The 13551-nt window shown below is 47.3% G+C and overlaps 1 protein-coding gene across 5 annotated transcripts in view; it reads right to left on the bottom strand.

The window, feature by feature from the left end:
* Positions 1 to 13551, bottom strand: part of MCC (MCC regulator of WNT signaling pathway) — a 296048-nt gene that overhangs the window by 43369 nt on the left and 239128 nt on the right. For all 5 annotated transcript variants that reach the window (XR_008618101.1, XR_008618100.1, XR_008618099.1 and 2 more), the window contains exons 11-12: positions 11579 to 11682; positions 8169 to 8352 (exon numbers count right to left, since the gene is read on the bottom strand). Coding sequence is in view for 1 of the 5 variants with exons in the window: in XM_024120283.3 (XP_023976051.1) it covers positions 8169 to 8352; positions 11579 to 11682 (288 nt within the window). In the remaining 4 variants the exon portion in view is untranslated. The remainder of the gene's footprint in view (positions 1 to 8168; positions 8353 to 11578; positions 11683 to 13551) is intronic.

Below are 13551 nucleotides of genomic sequence, written 5' to 3'. Positions count from 1 at the left end.
ACCATATTCAATATCCTGTGATAAACCATAATGGAAAAGAATATGAAAAAGTATGTGTATATATATATGTATAACCGAGTCACTTTGCTGTAGAGCAGTAATTAACACAACACTGTAAATCAACTATACTTCAACAAAAAATTTAACAAAAATTTCAAAACTCTAAGGACAGTAGAACCTAGAGTTCTTTCATTATTCTGCAGGCCCTGGAAGGATAATATGTTGGCATATTTTCCATTTAGCGGGACTGGTGTTCCCCAGTGGTTGTCAAAGAGCAGTCGAGGGGCTGACCACGGCAGCATCCCCTGGGAACTTGTTAGGAATGCATGTTCCCAGGTCCCACTACGCAGACTCACAGAGTCGGGAACTCGGGGGTGGGCGGGTGACCAGCCATCTGTTTTAATGCACTCTCCCACTAATTCTGAGGCACAGCCTGGTTTGAGAACAACTGGTCCACCCCACAGGATAACTGGGCATTTGCAAAGTAGCCTGTAAAGTAACAGCACCCCATCACAAATTCTCTAGGGAGAGCCACCGTGCTCTTGGACTGACCTGATGGGTACTAGTGATTCTGAGCAGGTCTCTGACATCAGGCAGACCTGAGTAAACATTCTTCCTCGGCCAATGCCTAGTGTTATGGCCCAGAGTACATCACCCAACCTTTCTGGGCTGTGACAAAGTGGGGATACTAACAGTTCCCATGTCACCAGGCTATGGAAATGAGACAATGGGTCCTGAAGCTGGCAGCCCACACACAGCACTTGCTCTGGGCAGGGAGGAAGCACAGCTGTGCCAGTGGCCCCGAGACACCCAACACCAGGCTCAGGGCCTCCCCTCCAGGGATGTCAGCCACCTAGCAGGTCCTGCAGAAAACCACCCATCTTCGGGGGAAGCAGAGCAGCAAGTGTTGACTGGACTTGCAAACCCCCAGAACTGCCTGGAAGACACCAACATGGGGGGGTGGCAGAGGCTGCCAGGCTTTGGGGGGTCCTGGAACCCTCTAGGGCCTGGCGCCCGATCCCAGGCCAGGTGGGGAAGGCTTTTGTTTCACCATCTCTGCTGTGGGTATAGTTTTAAGAAAGGAAGAAAAAGAAGAAAGGACAAAAGATCTCCCTCCACTGATTTTACCCCTGCGGGAAGCTCAGAGCTGTAAAGTGCTTTTCCAGGGGAAAGTTTAATTTCAAGGTAAGCACCTAGCCCCGCTGCCCCTCTCCAGCTTCCCTCTCTCCCTTCCAGGACACCAGCGGGGAACAGATCAGGCGAGGTTAATTACAATTCTGCTTTGTGCTCTTAATGGTCCACCGCAGAATATAATTATGACAATGCTAAGAGGAGGGGAAGCCGCGGTCTCTTCTCCGGCCTCCTGCAGACAAAGGCGCTGTCGGTCTCCCGAGAGCCTGCCGCCGGCTGCCGGCTGCCGGCTGCTGGCTGCCGGGCTGGGGTTAAGTCATCCATTAACTCTCCCGGCTTGGAATGCCGGGTGAGCTCAGTTGTCAAGGGGGAATAAATCACTTTCCCAGTGGGCCGATTTACTCCTCCTCTCCAGGGTGAGAGGGATTGCGGGGAGGGCTGCAGAGGAAGCAAACCCCAGCTGGTCCCAGGATTCTGGGGCCGCACATTTTTGTCTTCTCCCCTGGTTTTTCGAGGAGCTGGGCCAGGTTGCGTGGGTTTCTCCTTACCATGATGGTCTCTGCTTGAGCTCCCCTCGGCTGGCTCTACTCTGCGTCCATTAGTTGCCAGCTGACAGCTGATCTGTCTGCTCACCGCACACGACCGCACGCCGGCCAGCCTGGGGCAGCCCACCCTCCTGCCTGCCCTGTTCACAGTGGGACGCGGACACAGCAGTTTATTGAAGCAGCCATCGATTTCAAATGTCCTCTCTTCTGTCCCTCTCCACCATGTCCCAGCCCTGTCCTCAAGACAACTCCCCATCCTGCTTTTAGAAGAAAAATCCTTTTTTTTTTTTTTTCCAGCTTCCTCATCTTGTCTCGGCAGAAAGAGAACATATCATTTCTTTTGCCTTGAAAACCAGAGGTGGATTTTTCCTGAAGTTTTTATCAGTGTCTTACCTGGCCCCAGTTAGGATCTCATTTACACCAAGGAGGAGCTCATTTTCAGAAGGAAAGTGCCACCAGGGGGCCTTCTGTTGGCTGAGCATTTTAAATTTATTTGAAGGAGGGGGTCAGGCCAGTGACATTCGACCCCTCTCCTCTAAGCAGAAGCTTGGGCCTTGTCAACTGCCTGAATTTTTTTTTTCAGTGTTGTCCTGGGTATCCCCCCATGCCCCCCTACCTTTTTTTTCCTGACAATTCTTTGTCACATAGGACTAAAAGTACTCAACACAATCCAAACCTCTTAGGTCTGAATGCTCTCAAAGGATTATCAGAATTCTCAAGGAGAAGCGGTTTGGGGAGGAAAAATTATCTAAAGAAATACAGTTGACTCTTGAACACCATGAGCTTGAACTCTGCAGGTCACTTATATGTGGGTTTTTAAAAATAAATACAGTACTATGTTTATGATGGGGACCGGGGGAGTCCGTGGTGGGTCCTGGAACGAATCTCCGGTGGATACCCAGGGGATGACTACATGGGTAGGGGAAATCTTCTGTCAGATAACTGAAGTCCTCAAAAACTGCCTGGTTCCAGAAACTCAGCTGACAGTGGAAGGCAAAACGAGAGACACATTTAGGAGACGGATTCTATTCCTGCAGGTCTTTACATGGTGCCGTTACGATGGGGTTGGAAACCAGGCATCTCTAAAACAAATATTAAACTGCTCCTGATTTGGCTGCTGATAACACACCAAGACAGACACCATCTAGACCTGACACCTATACTGCTGCTAACCATTTCTCTGACACTAAAAACATTAAACATTTCACAGTCGGCACTCCCTATCTAAGAATTACGCATCTGCGGATTCAACCAACCACAGGTGGAAAATCTTTGGGGGAAAAAAAAGAATCCGGAAAGTTCCAAAGAGCAAAACTTGAATTTGCTATGTGCTGGCAACTATTTACATATCATTTACATTTTATTTACAACTATTTACATAGCATTTACATTACATTAGGTATTTTAAGTAACCTACAGATGATTTAAAATATATGAGAGGATGTTTGTATGTTCTAATGCAAATATTACAATGTTTTATATAAGGGACTTGAGCATCCTCAGATTTTGGTATCCACAGGAGTCCTAGAACCAGTCTCCCAAGGATACTGAGGGGTGACTGTAAATGATTTTCAACATCACTAATAATTAAGAGGTACAGAGTAAAATACTAAGGGTACTTTTTTGCCTAGAGATTGGCCAAATTAAAAAAATGTATACTACCCAGTTTCAGCAAGGGTGTGGAGGAAGAGGCCCTCACACACTGGCTGGATCATGTATGGAAGGGCTATCTGACATTTGAAACAATAGTCATTTTTGAGTCAGCATATTCTGCTTCTCAGAATTGGTCCCACAGAAACTGCACGAGGTGGGCAGGTATAAGGACAAGGATGGTGACTGCAGCAGTGTTTTAATAGTAAAAAACTGGATACAAACATCCAAACAAGAGGAAGCTGTCTAAATGCATGACGAACTGCCATCCAACGGAAGACTGGGCACTGCTGAAAAGAACGACACACATGGAAAGATGCCTAAAAATATAATACTAAGGGGGAAAAGCAAGTTTCGAGAGAGTCCACCTAAATAGGATCCTTATTGGGTTAAAATGAGACGGAGTCACATTTTTAAAGATGCCATGTGTTGGTCTGCTGACGACACACCCTCCGCCTTCTTCTGGGACCTACCCCTTCTCTCTGCCCACGTGGCTCCTGCAAGAACTGTCATGGCCACGGATGACTGGGTAGGCACTTGAGCCCAGCTGGGCGAGATGTTCCTTCCCAGGATTTTCTTACTTGACATCAGAGAAACCAGTCAGCCTGGTATATACTAAAGCAGGTGGTGTGCTGGTTTTCTGTCATCTGGGGAGCAGCCTGCAGCAGGGAAGAGGTGAAAGCCGTGTGCGGGGGCCGGACTGGCCGGGTGTGGTCTGGCCCGGCTCTGCTCAGGTGCCCGGTTCTCCTCTGCCCGGGCTCACTGTAGCCCTCTGCCCAGGTACGTGGCTCCTCTGTGGGAGACCTGATATCCTTCCACCAAGACCCCCTTTTAAGCTATTTGAGTATGTTTCTGTCATTGGCAACCAAAGGTCTAGGTCATAAAAAATGGACAGTTAAATCTGTGAAGATAACGCTCCAAACTGTGTGCAGTGTCCTTTCCAGGGAGGGTCCTAGCATGGAGAATTTTATGTAATGCTGGGATTTAAATTGTTTAGTTTATTTTTACAATGAGCATATAATTCTTTTGAGATCAGCAAGTTAGCTCTTAAAAAAAGAAAAGCAAAAGCATTTCAGGTCTCTATCTAGTTCCCATAGAACCTAAATGATAAGTGACAAGGACATTTTTGCAGGAGGCCTGAGCACCACGCTGTCATGTGGAAGACTGTGTCTGAGCTGGGCTTCAGAATTTACCAGCACTTCTAAGCATTAATCCCAAGGACTTTGGATGGACTCTCCTGGTACCTAGCTGGGGAAAGCACCTCTGGTTTTCAGAGGGAAGTAAAGACGCCTATTACGACGACAGGCAGACCTAGCCTGACTCTCATGCCCGGAAGCTTGCTGGTGGTGGGGCACAGACCTGTCCTAACTGGACGGCTGTTTCAATCCCATTTATCCTTTCAATGGACGTGATTCCACTGTCCTCAGCCTTTCTTTCCGTCCCAGTGAAACTTCATCTTAAGACTGACTTAGAGGGTGAGGGCTGGGAGCTCCACCACTCTCCATTCCAATTTGGGGATTACGCCCCAGTGTGAGTGGTCAGCCAGGTGGGACCCCGGCTCCCTGGATGTTCCCAGAGCTCGCTGCAAGGCTGCAATCACCCGTCTCACAAGCCTCACCCTGATCCACACCTGATGGGAGGACAAAAGGGACTCCAGCCTCCATGAGGACAGACTTGCTGTGGCTTATTCTGTCTTGGCCCCTTGTCCTTTCGTAGATTTAGATCGATGATTGTGCTTCCACCAAGGAGCTGAAATTGTGATGCTTGACCAAAAGGGTGGGCCTGATTAAGAATTCCTATTCGTACATCTCATCAATTTAGTCCATTTGCCTCTCTGTTGTGATACATTGATAAAGCTATCCAGGCAACCCACATTACCTAGTTACTCTGTCCATTAAGCCAATTACACTTTCTGATGCGGCCATGGCTGTTATTTTTGCAAAAAAATGAAATGTTTCAAAACGGAAACAGCAGCATCCCTGGGCTCCTGACTACGGAGTCAACTGATGGGCTGCCTACCATTTTTATTTTCTCCTTGCTGGTAACTGCCCCTCAGCTGCTCCCTTCTGAAACCATGACCTTGCTGTTACCGGGGGGCTGCCCTGTGCTGCCAGAAAGGCGTCTGGAGGCCTGGTACTCAGCATTCCTTTCCTGAGACCTGGAGGAACAGCTGGCTGACTCTCTGATTAGAATTCTGCCAGCTGGCTACAGTGGGAGGGGAGGCGACTGATGGAGCCACAAAAAGCTCCAACTCAGAAGGCCTCTTGTCTTTCTTTCTTCCATAATCTTGACATGTGGGAATGGCTGAGTGGAACGGCAAGATTTACAAACAAAATTAATTATTATAATTATGAAAGCATCTGGTGGTCTGGGACTCTTTTTCTGAGCCACACTGAACATAAGCAGTCTGGCTGTATCAGGTCCCAAGAATGTGTGTTGCCACATGAATGCCTGTAACCCCCTCTCTGAGCTGCTCTGATTTGGGTGGGAGTGTGAAAGGGAATTTTTAAGGAGAATTGAGTAAAATCTGAGCTAAAGGTCTCTGTACTTTGATGCAAAGATCCATTGAAGACTGAATTTAGTTCAAGAGCCATTCTTCAGTGAGGTAATTCTTGCAAAGTGAAACTATGTTCTGAGTTGATGTCAACCTACAGAAGTACATTACCTAAAATTAAGCTTCTCTAAGAAGGCTGTCTCAAAAATCAAGGCTCATCTATACGTTAAAATATTTCTAAGAAATACTCATAATCAGGGTCTCCAACGAATAGCTGGTGAGAAAACATTCCCAACTCCTGACTGGCTCTAAATTCGTCTCTGATTTAGATTAAAACAACAAAATTATTTTGCAGGTGGGGAGGGATGGGCAAAAGATCTGTAACACACCCCTTATAAGCCACTGAAATGGTACACAATTCCTGTCAACCCAGTTCTTGTGTTCACTAATGCAACAGAACAGTATCATTGACAACATGAGAACTACATTTTTATGCTAAATGAAGGTGGAAATTATAGATTATACACATTGGGAAAAGTCATTAAGAAGAGCATCTGCTTTCTGTGTTTAAACAGAAGAATCTGGTTTTAAGAAAAAAATAAATGATAATCTGTGCTTTCCCGAATAAGACAATTGTTGCTGCAGTCCAGAGGAAATAAGTCCCTTGTGTTTGTGGGCACCTGGCCAAGTACGTTACTGGGAATGTCCCCTTTCCTGAGGCACCAGGTCCAGGAAGGTTAAATCTGCACTTAGGCAGATGGCTTGGTCCTACCTGTGGGAAAGACACATGGGACAATTAAGTTTCTCTCAGGTACCGAAAAAAACATCAGTATTTCTCCTTTTGCTCTTAAGATTGAATCCACCCTTGTGTGGCTTTGGTCACTTGACCTGCAAGCAGACACTGTTTTTTTTTTTTAAATCATGAGATCCAACCTGGCCTAGTGAAAAGAATAATATGCTTGATGCCAAAGTCCTGGGCTCGGGTTCTGAGTTCCCTCTTATCTATCAGCCATGTGACCTTATTTAGGCAAGTCACTCTCACCTCTGAGCCAAGGTTTTCTCACCTGTACAAATGGGGTAAGTTACCCTTCCTGTCTTTTGTGATTTGGTTTTCACATGACAATCTCTAACAAAGTACTTTCTAGACAGAACTGGGATATAAAGGGAAGGCATTCTATTTGCAGCAACACGGATGGACCTAGAGATTACCACACTAAGTGAAGTCAGACAGAGAAAGACAAATATATGATATCTCTAATATGTGGGATCTAAAATACGATACAAATGAATTTATTTATGAAACAGAAATAGACTCAGACATAGAAAACAAACTTATGCTTATCAAAGGGGAAAGGGGGTGGGCTGGGATAAATTAGGAGTTTGGGATTAGCATATACAAACTACTATATATAAAACAGATAAATGACAAGGTCCTCCTGTATAGCACAGGGAACTAAATTCAGTATCTTGTAATAAACCATAACGGAAAAGAATCTGAAAAAAAAATCCATATATATATATATCCATATATATGTATCCATAATCCATATCCATATATCCACATATCTCTATATCTGTATGAATCACTGTGCTGTACACCAGCAACTAATACAACATTGTAAATCAACTATAATTTTACAGAAAGAAAGAAAAAGGGAAGGCATTCATGTTTTTAGGAGTTTTGGTGGCAAGAAATGAGAAGGTCATTAGAAAAAGTTTCATTCTGACGCCCCACCCACATCCAATAGAATCCAATGGCTTCCGCAAATTATGCTTAGCAAGGTGTTCACTGCTTTCCTCCCCATCTTTTTCAAGTACCCACTTCAGTCTTCTAGATCCACAGATACTGAACTTGAACCCAGGTTCATGACTAAGTGTCTGCTAAGCACACGCTATGATTATGCATCACTCTACAAGGCAAAGAGGGGGGAGAAGGGAAGTCCGTTGCCTGAGAGGGGCTTACAAAGGACAGAGGCACAAGAGGAAGGGAGAGAATGGAGCCTGGAAATAGGATGTGGTCTGGGTCTTGGGTGCTTAAGGACCATTTGCAGCACACGGGCCTTCTTCACCGCCCCAAATACTTCTTGAAAATGAAGGACTATAACGAAATGGAGGGTAGAACCAAAAGGGGGAAGTGTACCGGACAGAAAGGTAGGTTTGGGTTCCACCTCCTTGAGCAAATCACCCCTTCTCTCTGGGCGGCAGTTCCCACACTGGTAAAGTGAGAAGGCGCTTTCCAGCTCTCCCATTCTGACTCCCTGACTCATTCCCGGGAGCAGGCTGCAAGCCTAGTGAGCGGACTACCCGTGGGCACGCATCCAGCTCGCGGCAGAAAGGCCGAGAATTACCTGGTGTGGCTGTTAGAAGACAGGCTCTCCCAAGGCTGCACACTGCAGCCGGCCACAGCAAAGGCTCCCCCGCAGCTGCCGTCCAGCTTCATGAGCAGGGCCTTGGCGGCGTTCTCGGCTGTCTTCCGGCAGTCGTGAGCTCGCTTGAGCATCTGAGTGATGTTTTCGTCCCCTGACGGGTCTCCTGCATGGCAGAGAAGCCAATGGGTTAATCAGCGCTGGTCTAGAGGAGTGAGTCTGGATAATCAGTAGCCAGTTACTTGGGGTGGAGGTGGCGCAGTAGAGAGGAGTCCAGCGGCGGATGCCAGTGAAGAGACGTGTGTCCTGGGCCTGGCTCTTCATCGAGAAACTGCACTGAAGAAGGCTTCTTCTCTGCTCTGGCCTCCACGGTCCTCCCCGACAAATGAGGGGCTGGCCAGTAGGAGCTCTGAGGTCTGTTTCCAGCTCTAACCTGCTATGATTTTCTAATTCCCCAGGCTCCTGGCTGCTCCCCGTGCTCAGCCCCAAGTCTCCTGTGTGGCCCTTCTCCCCTGTGCTGGTTGGTACTTCCCTGTGAATGAGGCCAGGGAGAAACTGAGGCCAAACCTTGCGATCTCTCCACAAGGCTGCAGCTTTGCTGAGAGCTTCGTGCAGGCACGAGACACAAAACTAATGGTTAAAACGAGACCTTGAGACTGGCTCTGACTGTCCTCTATGGATGCTATCCCTGACCTTTCTCTCTGAGCTAGGTCATGGCCAGGGGTGAGCTCCCCTGCCTCCAGAGGCCAGGAAACTGGGCTGGAGCAAGACGTCAGGGTCATGGCCACCACCACAGAGCCAGACAGGGAACTCCCTGCCCAAGACAGTCACTTTCTGGTAGTGTTTTCAAAAACCATGCCGGCCAAATAAGTCATTGGTTTGTTACCTCTGCAGCCCAGACCCATGATCTTCCAAGTATGTATATATGAAATCTTATGCCAAAGCCTAAGATACAAAACTGGCAAATGTGGAACCGGTTGAAGTGGGCAGGGGTGGGGGGCATACACTCAGCTTCTCCACCCTCCACGCCCACCACTGAGGCCCAGAGAAACTCCTCCAGCTTCCCAGGCACAGTCGAAAAGCACTGGTCTAAATCATCTAGAATGAACGCCTGTGCAGTCAACAAGAAACAAAAAAAAACCCCACAATAACTGACACTGTGGGTAAATGTTACAACTAGTACTTGCTTCCCTGTGCAACTACATGGCACCTTAGGGCAGGCTGACAGGTCAGCAGCCATTGTCAGCAGAATGGAAGAGTAAGATTTAATAGGGAGCTGCTAAAACGTCAGTCAACGGTCTGCTTTACAGAGGAGGGGGAGGAAACGTGGCTGTGCGTGTCCCACAGGCTAAGATTCCCTGGACCTCCCTCTGGCCAACTTTCATGCTTTTTTCTCCTTCCACAAATAAGATATTTTACATATGTCTCACCAACTGACTGCTCCCTGAATTCTGAAGAGGCGTATTACTGACTGCCCCATTTTATAAACAGACCCATGAGCTACCCAGGATTATGTTAATACAAGGCATTTTATAATTGATTTTAAATATTTAAAATGCACATGTATTTAAGTCCTTTCAGCTCCTACCAAGTAACTGTGCTGAGTAAGTACAAGCCTCATAAAAGGTACCTTTCAAGGATGGAACAGTTTAAGACATTCCTCTGATACAAACTGGAAATAAGATGATTGATTTTTTCCTTTAATTGATCATTTTCCTTAATACTTACATTAAAAAAAAAAACAAAAAAAAACCCCTGACAGCAGGCCAAGATCATTTTAGAATCTGTTTAAGAGGAGGAATAAAGTTTTATGGTTTGGTTAAAAGACCCTGAAAAATGAGGTTCCTAATGGAAATGCTGGCAGAGTTTCTACTTCTGGGCTGGGATGATAATCCTATTAAAAAAAAAACCAACAACCCAGAAATCCCAGAGAAGGGGGTGGAGGATGGTCACCCATACAAATGGAGGCCTGCTTCCTCGCTGGGTGACTTGGATATGAAGCAGGAAATTAACACCCAGGATACTTCATTCCCTTCAGACTTGCTTCAGATTCCTGTCCATGTCAAAACTGAAGGAGGGGGCTTCTCTGGTGGCGCAGTGGTTGAGAGCCCGCCTGCCGATGCAGGGGACACGGGTTCGTGCCCCGGTCCGGGAGGATCCCACATGCCGACCACAAAAAAAAAAAAAAAAAAAAAAAAAAAAAAAAAAAAAAAACTGAAGGAGGAAAAATAGGTGAATGTTCAGTGCAAAAGCCAGAGCCCAGGCAGGGAGCAAGGAGCTGGCAAGGAAGAAGACAGGGATGCATTCTGGAGGTACCCCGAAGGCGACCTTCTCGGCAAGGTGTGTCCTGGAAGGACTAGCTCTAATGTGGGCTCACAGCCCGCGAGGAAAAGCCAGTCCATGACAAGTGGCCTGGTCCCCAGCCTGCCCACACCGCCCACCTTTGACTCTGGAGTGGTCTGGTCAGTTTTTTGTTTACGTGCCATGCCTTCTCGGGAGAAGCTGCTGTTATCAGGTATAGGCTGAGGGAGTTTGCAGGCCTCAGCATCAGAGATGGCAACCTCTGTCCCTGGAGCTTTCTTTCCTCCCAAACACTATTTCCACTGCCACTGTCCCCATGTTATCTCAAGGCCCAGAGCCATAGTCACTGGTGAAGTTTTGGCAAACGATGATAACTAGGATGCCCCACACGCGTCTGTTTCCGTTCACAGCCCTTCTAGCCAGTCAGCAGTGAGGGTCAGCAGTGGGAAACGGGGTGGATCTGCAGGGAGGGATCACGCCCGCAGGACGCATGACCCCGGGGTGAGGGAGGGGCAGGGCTGAGAGGCGGGGGGCTGCCGACACCTCTGCTCCCCCGCAGGGGCTCGCATTCGGTGAGGCTGACAAGAGCAAGGTATGAAACGTTCCTCTGCAGTCCCACGACACCTGGAGACCAGGTAGGGGGAACCCACGCTTCCAACCTACTCAAAGGGACAAACCTGGAGAAAAAGCACAGCCCACAAAAGCAGCCAGAAGAGGCAAAGGCCTTGTGGGCAGCAAAGGGACCCTCAACAACCAGCATCAGAGAGAGGCTGCGGGAGAGCTGGTCCCTTTCATCGTGAACCTGGGCCTCCCACTCCATCTGGTTCTACTGCTAGCCGGGGAGAGTATGTTTCCTGAGAGGCTTGGTTTGTTTTAACTTGTCTGTAATGCTGTTTCCACTCCAGTTCTTGCTGCATTCAACATAAACAATTTACTCACTCAGTCATGAGGAAAAAATGAAAAACACACTTGACAAGGGAATTTCATGTTGTCGGGAGGCGTGCCAATGCCAACAGCCGAGATGGGGGCAGGAGAGCAAGAGAGGCGGGGGATGAGGAGGAAGGGGACGGAGGGACTCCGGCCACACTTACCAGGAGACGACCCCACACCAGCGGCGCGGAACTGCCCCAGGATGAGGCTCTGCTCACTCTCGGCCAGCGCCAGGAGGAGTTCATAGGCTTCGATGCACTGCTCACTGAAACAGAAGCACACGGCATCCTCAACTCGGGCAGAGGACGGCGAGCCTCTCCAAGGCAGCGCTGTGCCCGGGGTGGGAAGCAGCTCGGGACCTGGCTCTCAGCCTCGCTGTCCATGTCAGCAAGGAAATACCCAGGGATACTCCTGGCCAGAGCCAGGGTCTTGCTCTGTTATGTGGCCCCCTCTCCGGCCCCTGGTTTTTTTTTTTTTTTTTCAAGCTTTAAACTAGGATCTAGAAAAATACAAGAGAAGCAATAAAGATGAGGGAGGCAAGTCTGTTGGCCCTTTGATGATCAGCTCAAAGGGAAAGGTAACACGCTCCTGACAGCCAGCCTCCGAGATGCTCTCCAATCACCCTGATCTCTACACACTGCTATCCACACCCTTGCATAATCCCCCTTCCACGTTGTTGCAGGGTTGGTCTGTGTGACTAAGTGAATAAGGCAGAAGTCATGGGATGTCATGTCCGAGATTAGGTTATTAAAAAACATGGTGATTTCCATCTTGGTCTCTCTCTCTCCTCCCTTCACTTTCCCTCTTGGATCATCCTCTTTAGAGGAGGCCAGCTGCCGTGCCTTGAAGACTCTTGAGAAGCCCTATGGAGAGGCCCATGTGGTTAGGAAATAAGGTGCCTAGCCAACAGCCAGTGAAGGACTGAGGACTCCACCCAAAGCTTCTTTGAAGCAGATCTGCCAGCCCCAGTTAAGGTTTCAGCTGATGCAGCTCTGGCTGAGAGCTTGACCAGAACCTCATAACAGACCCTGAGCCAGAACTACCTAGACAAATCATTCCCAGATTCCTGACCCTAGAAACTGTGATGTAATAAATAGTGATACAATAATAGGTAATTCATACAGCACCCTAGAAAGGGGACTATTTTGACCCAGACCTGCCTATTCAATAGAATGGCCACTAGCCACATGTGGATATTTAAATTAAAAAGAATTTAAGGTAAATAAAATGAAAAATTCTGTTCCTCCGTTGCAGTAGCCACATCTCATATGTTTAACAGGCATGTGTGGCTAGCAGTTACCATATTGGATAGCACAGAGAACAGTTCCATCATCACAGAAAGTTCTATTAGATGTTTGTACAACTGTTTCATGAAACACTCAGAAAAACTCTGACAAGAGTTTGAGAATGGATTTCTAAGAGGAAGAAAATTAGTCTCTCTTTGGGTAGAGGATCAAACAGCGACCTCTTGAAAGTCACTGCTGCCTGTGACCCCACGTGGACCCACGTCTGTACTGGATGGAGTGTGTGCCTAATGCCTCAGTCATCCTGGCCAGATGCCTGCAGTAGTGAAATTCCCCCCACAAGCAAAGAAATGATTAGCTTCTCCAAGCTGAGCAGGGGAAATGTTGCTTTACACAACACTTGGTCAACAGACTGTTTTTTATTGTCTTTACTTTCAAGTTCCTTTACTAAGAGATAAGGAAAAGGGTCCAATGACTGCCTCTCCTCTCAAGGGCAGTTGGTCTTTCAAGTTAGAGACGCTGGGACATTGTTTCTTCTGTACGGATGAAAGGCAGACTGCCGGTGCAGAACGGCCTGTTTCAAGAGTTGTCATAGACGATTATCTGTTTACTTTGCTGTGTCTGTCAACTAGTAGGATTGCTTTCTTGCTTTGGTCTCCTATATTTAGGTTTGATATTGATTTTTGAAGAAGCAATGTTTCTTAAAACAATACTGAATTTTGTAAAGGATGCCAAGAGTAAGATACAATCGCTACTCCGGGACTTCGGTAAATATGCCTAAGTGGTGACACTAATAAATCTATGAAAACGATAAAGCATAGTTTCGTAGCTTTTACCAAGCAGTAATTTAAAAATAGATAAATTCCAAAGCCGATGAAACTGAAAAAAAA

The sequence above is a fragment of the Physeter macrocephalus genome, chromosome 8, assembly GCF_002837175.3.
Source record: "Physeter macrocephalus isolate SW-GA chromosome 8, ASM283717v5, whole genome shotgun sequence".
NCBI lineage: Eukaryota > Metazoa > Chordata > Mammalia > Artiodactyla > Physeteridae > Physeter > Physeter macrocephalus.
Note: the sequence above shows the minus strand (reverse complement) of the source record. Positions and strands in the feature narration are given on the sequence as shown.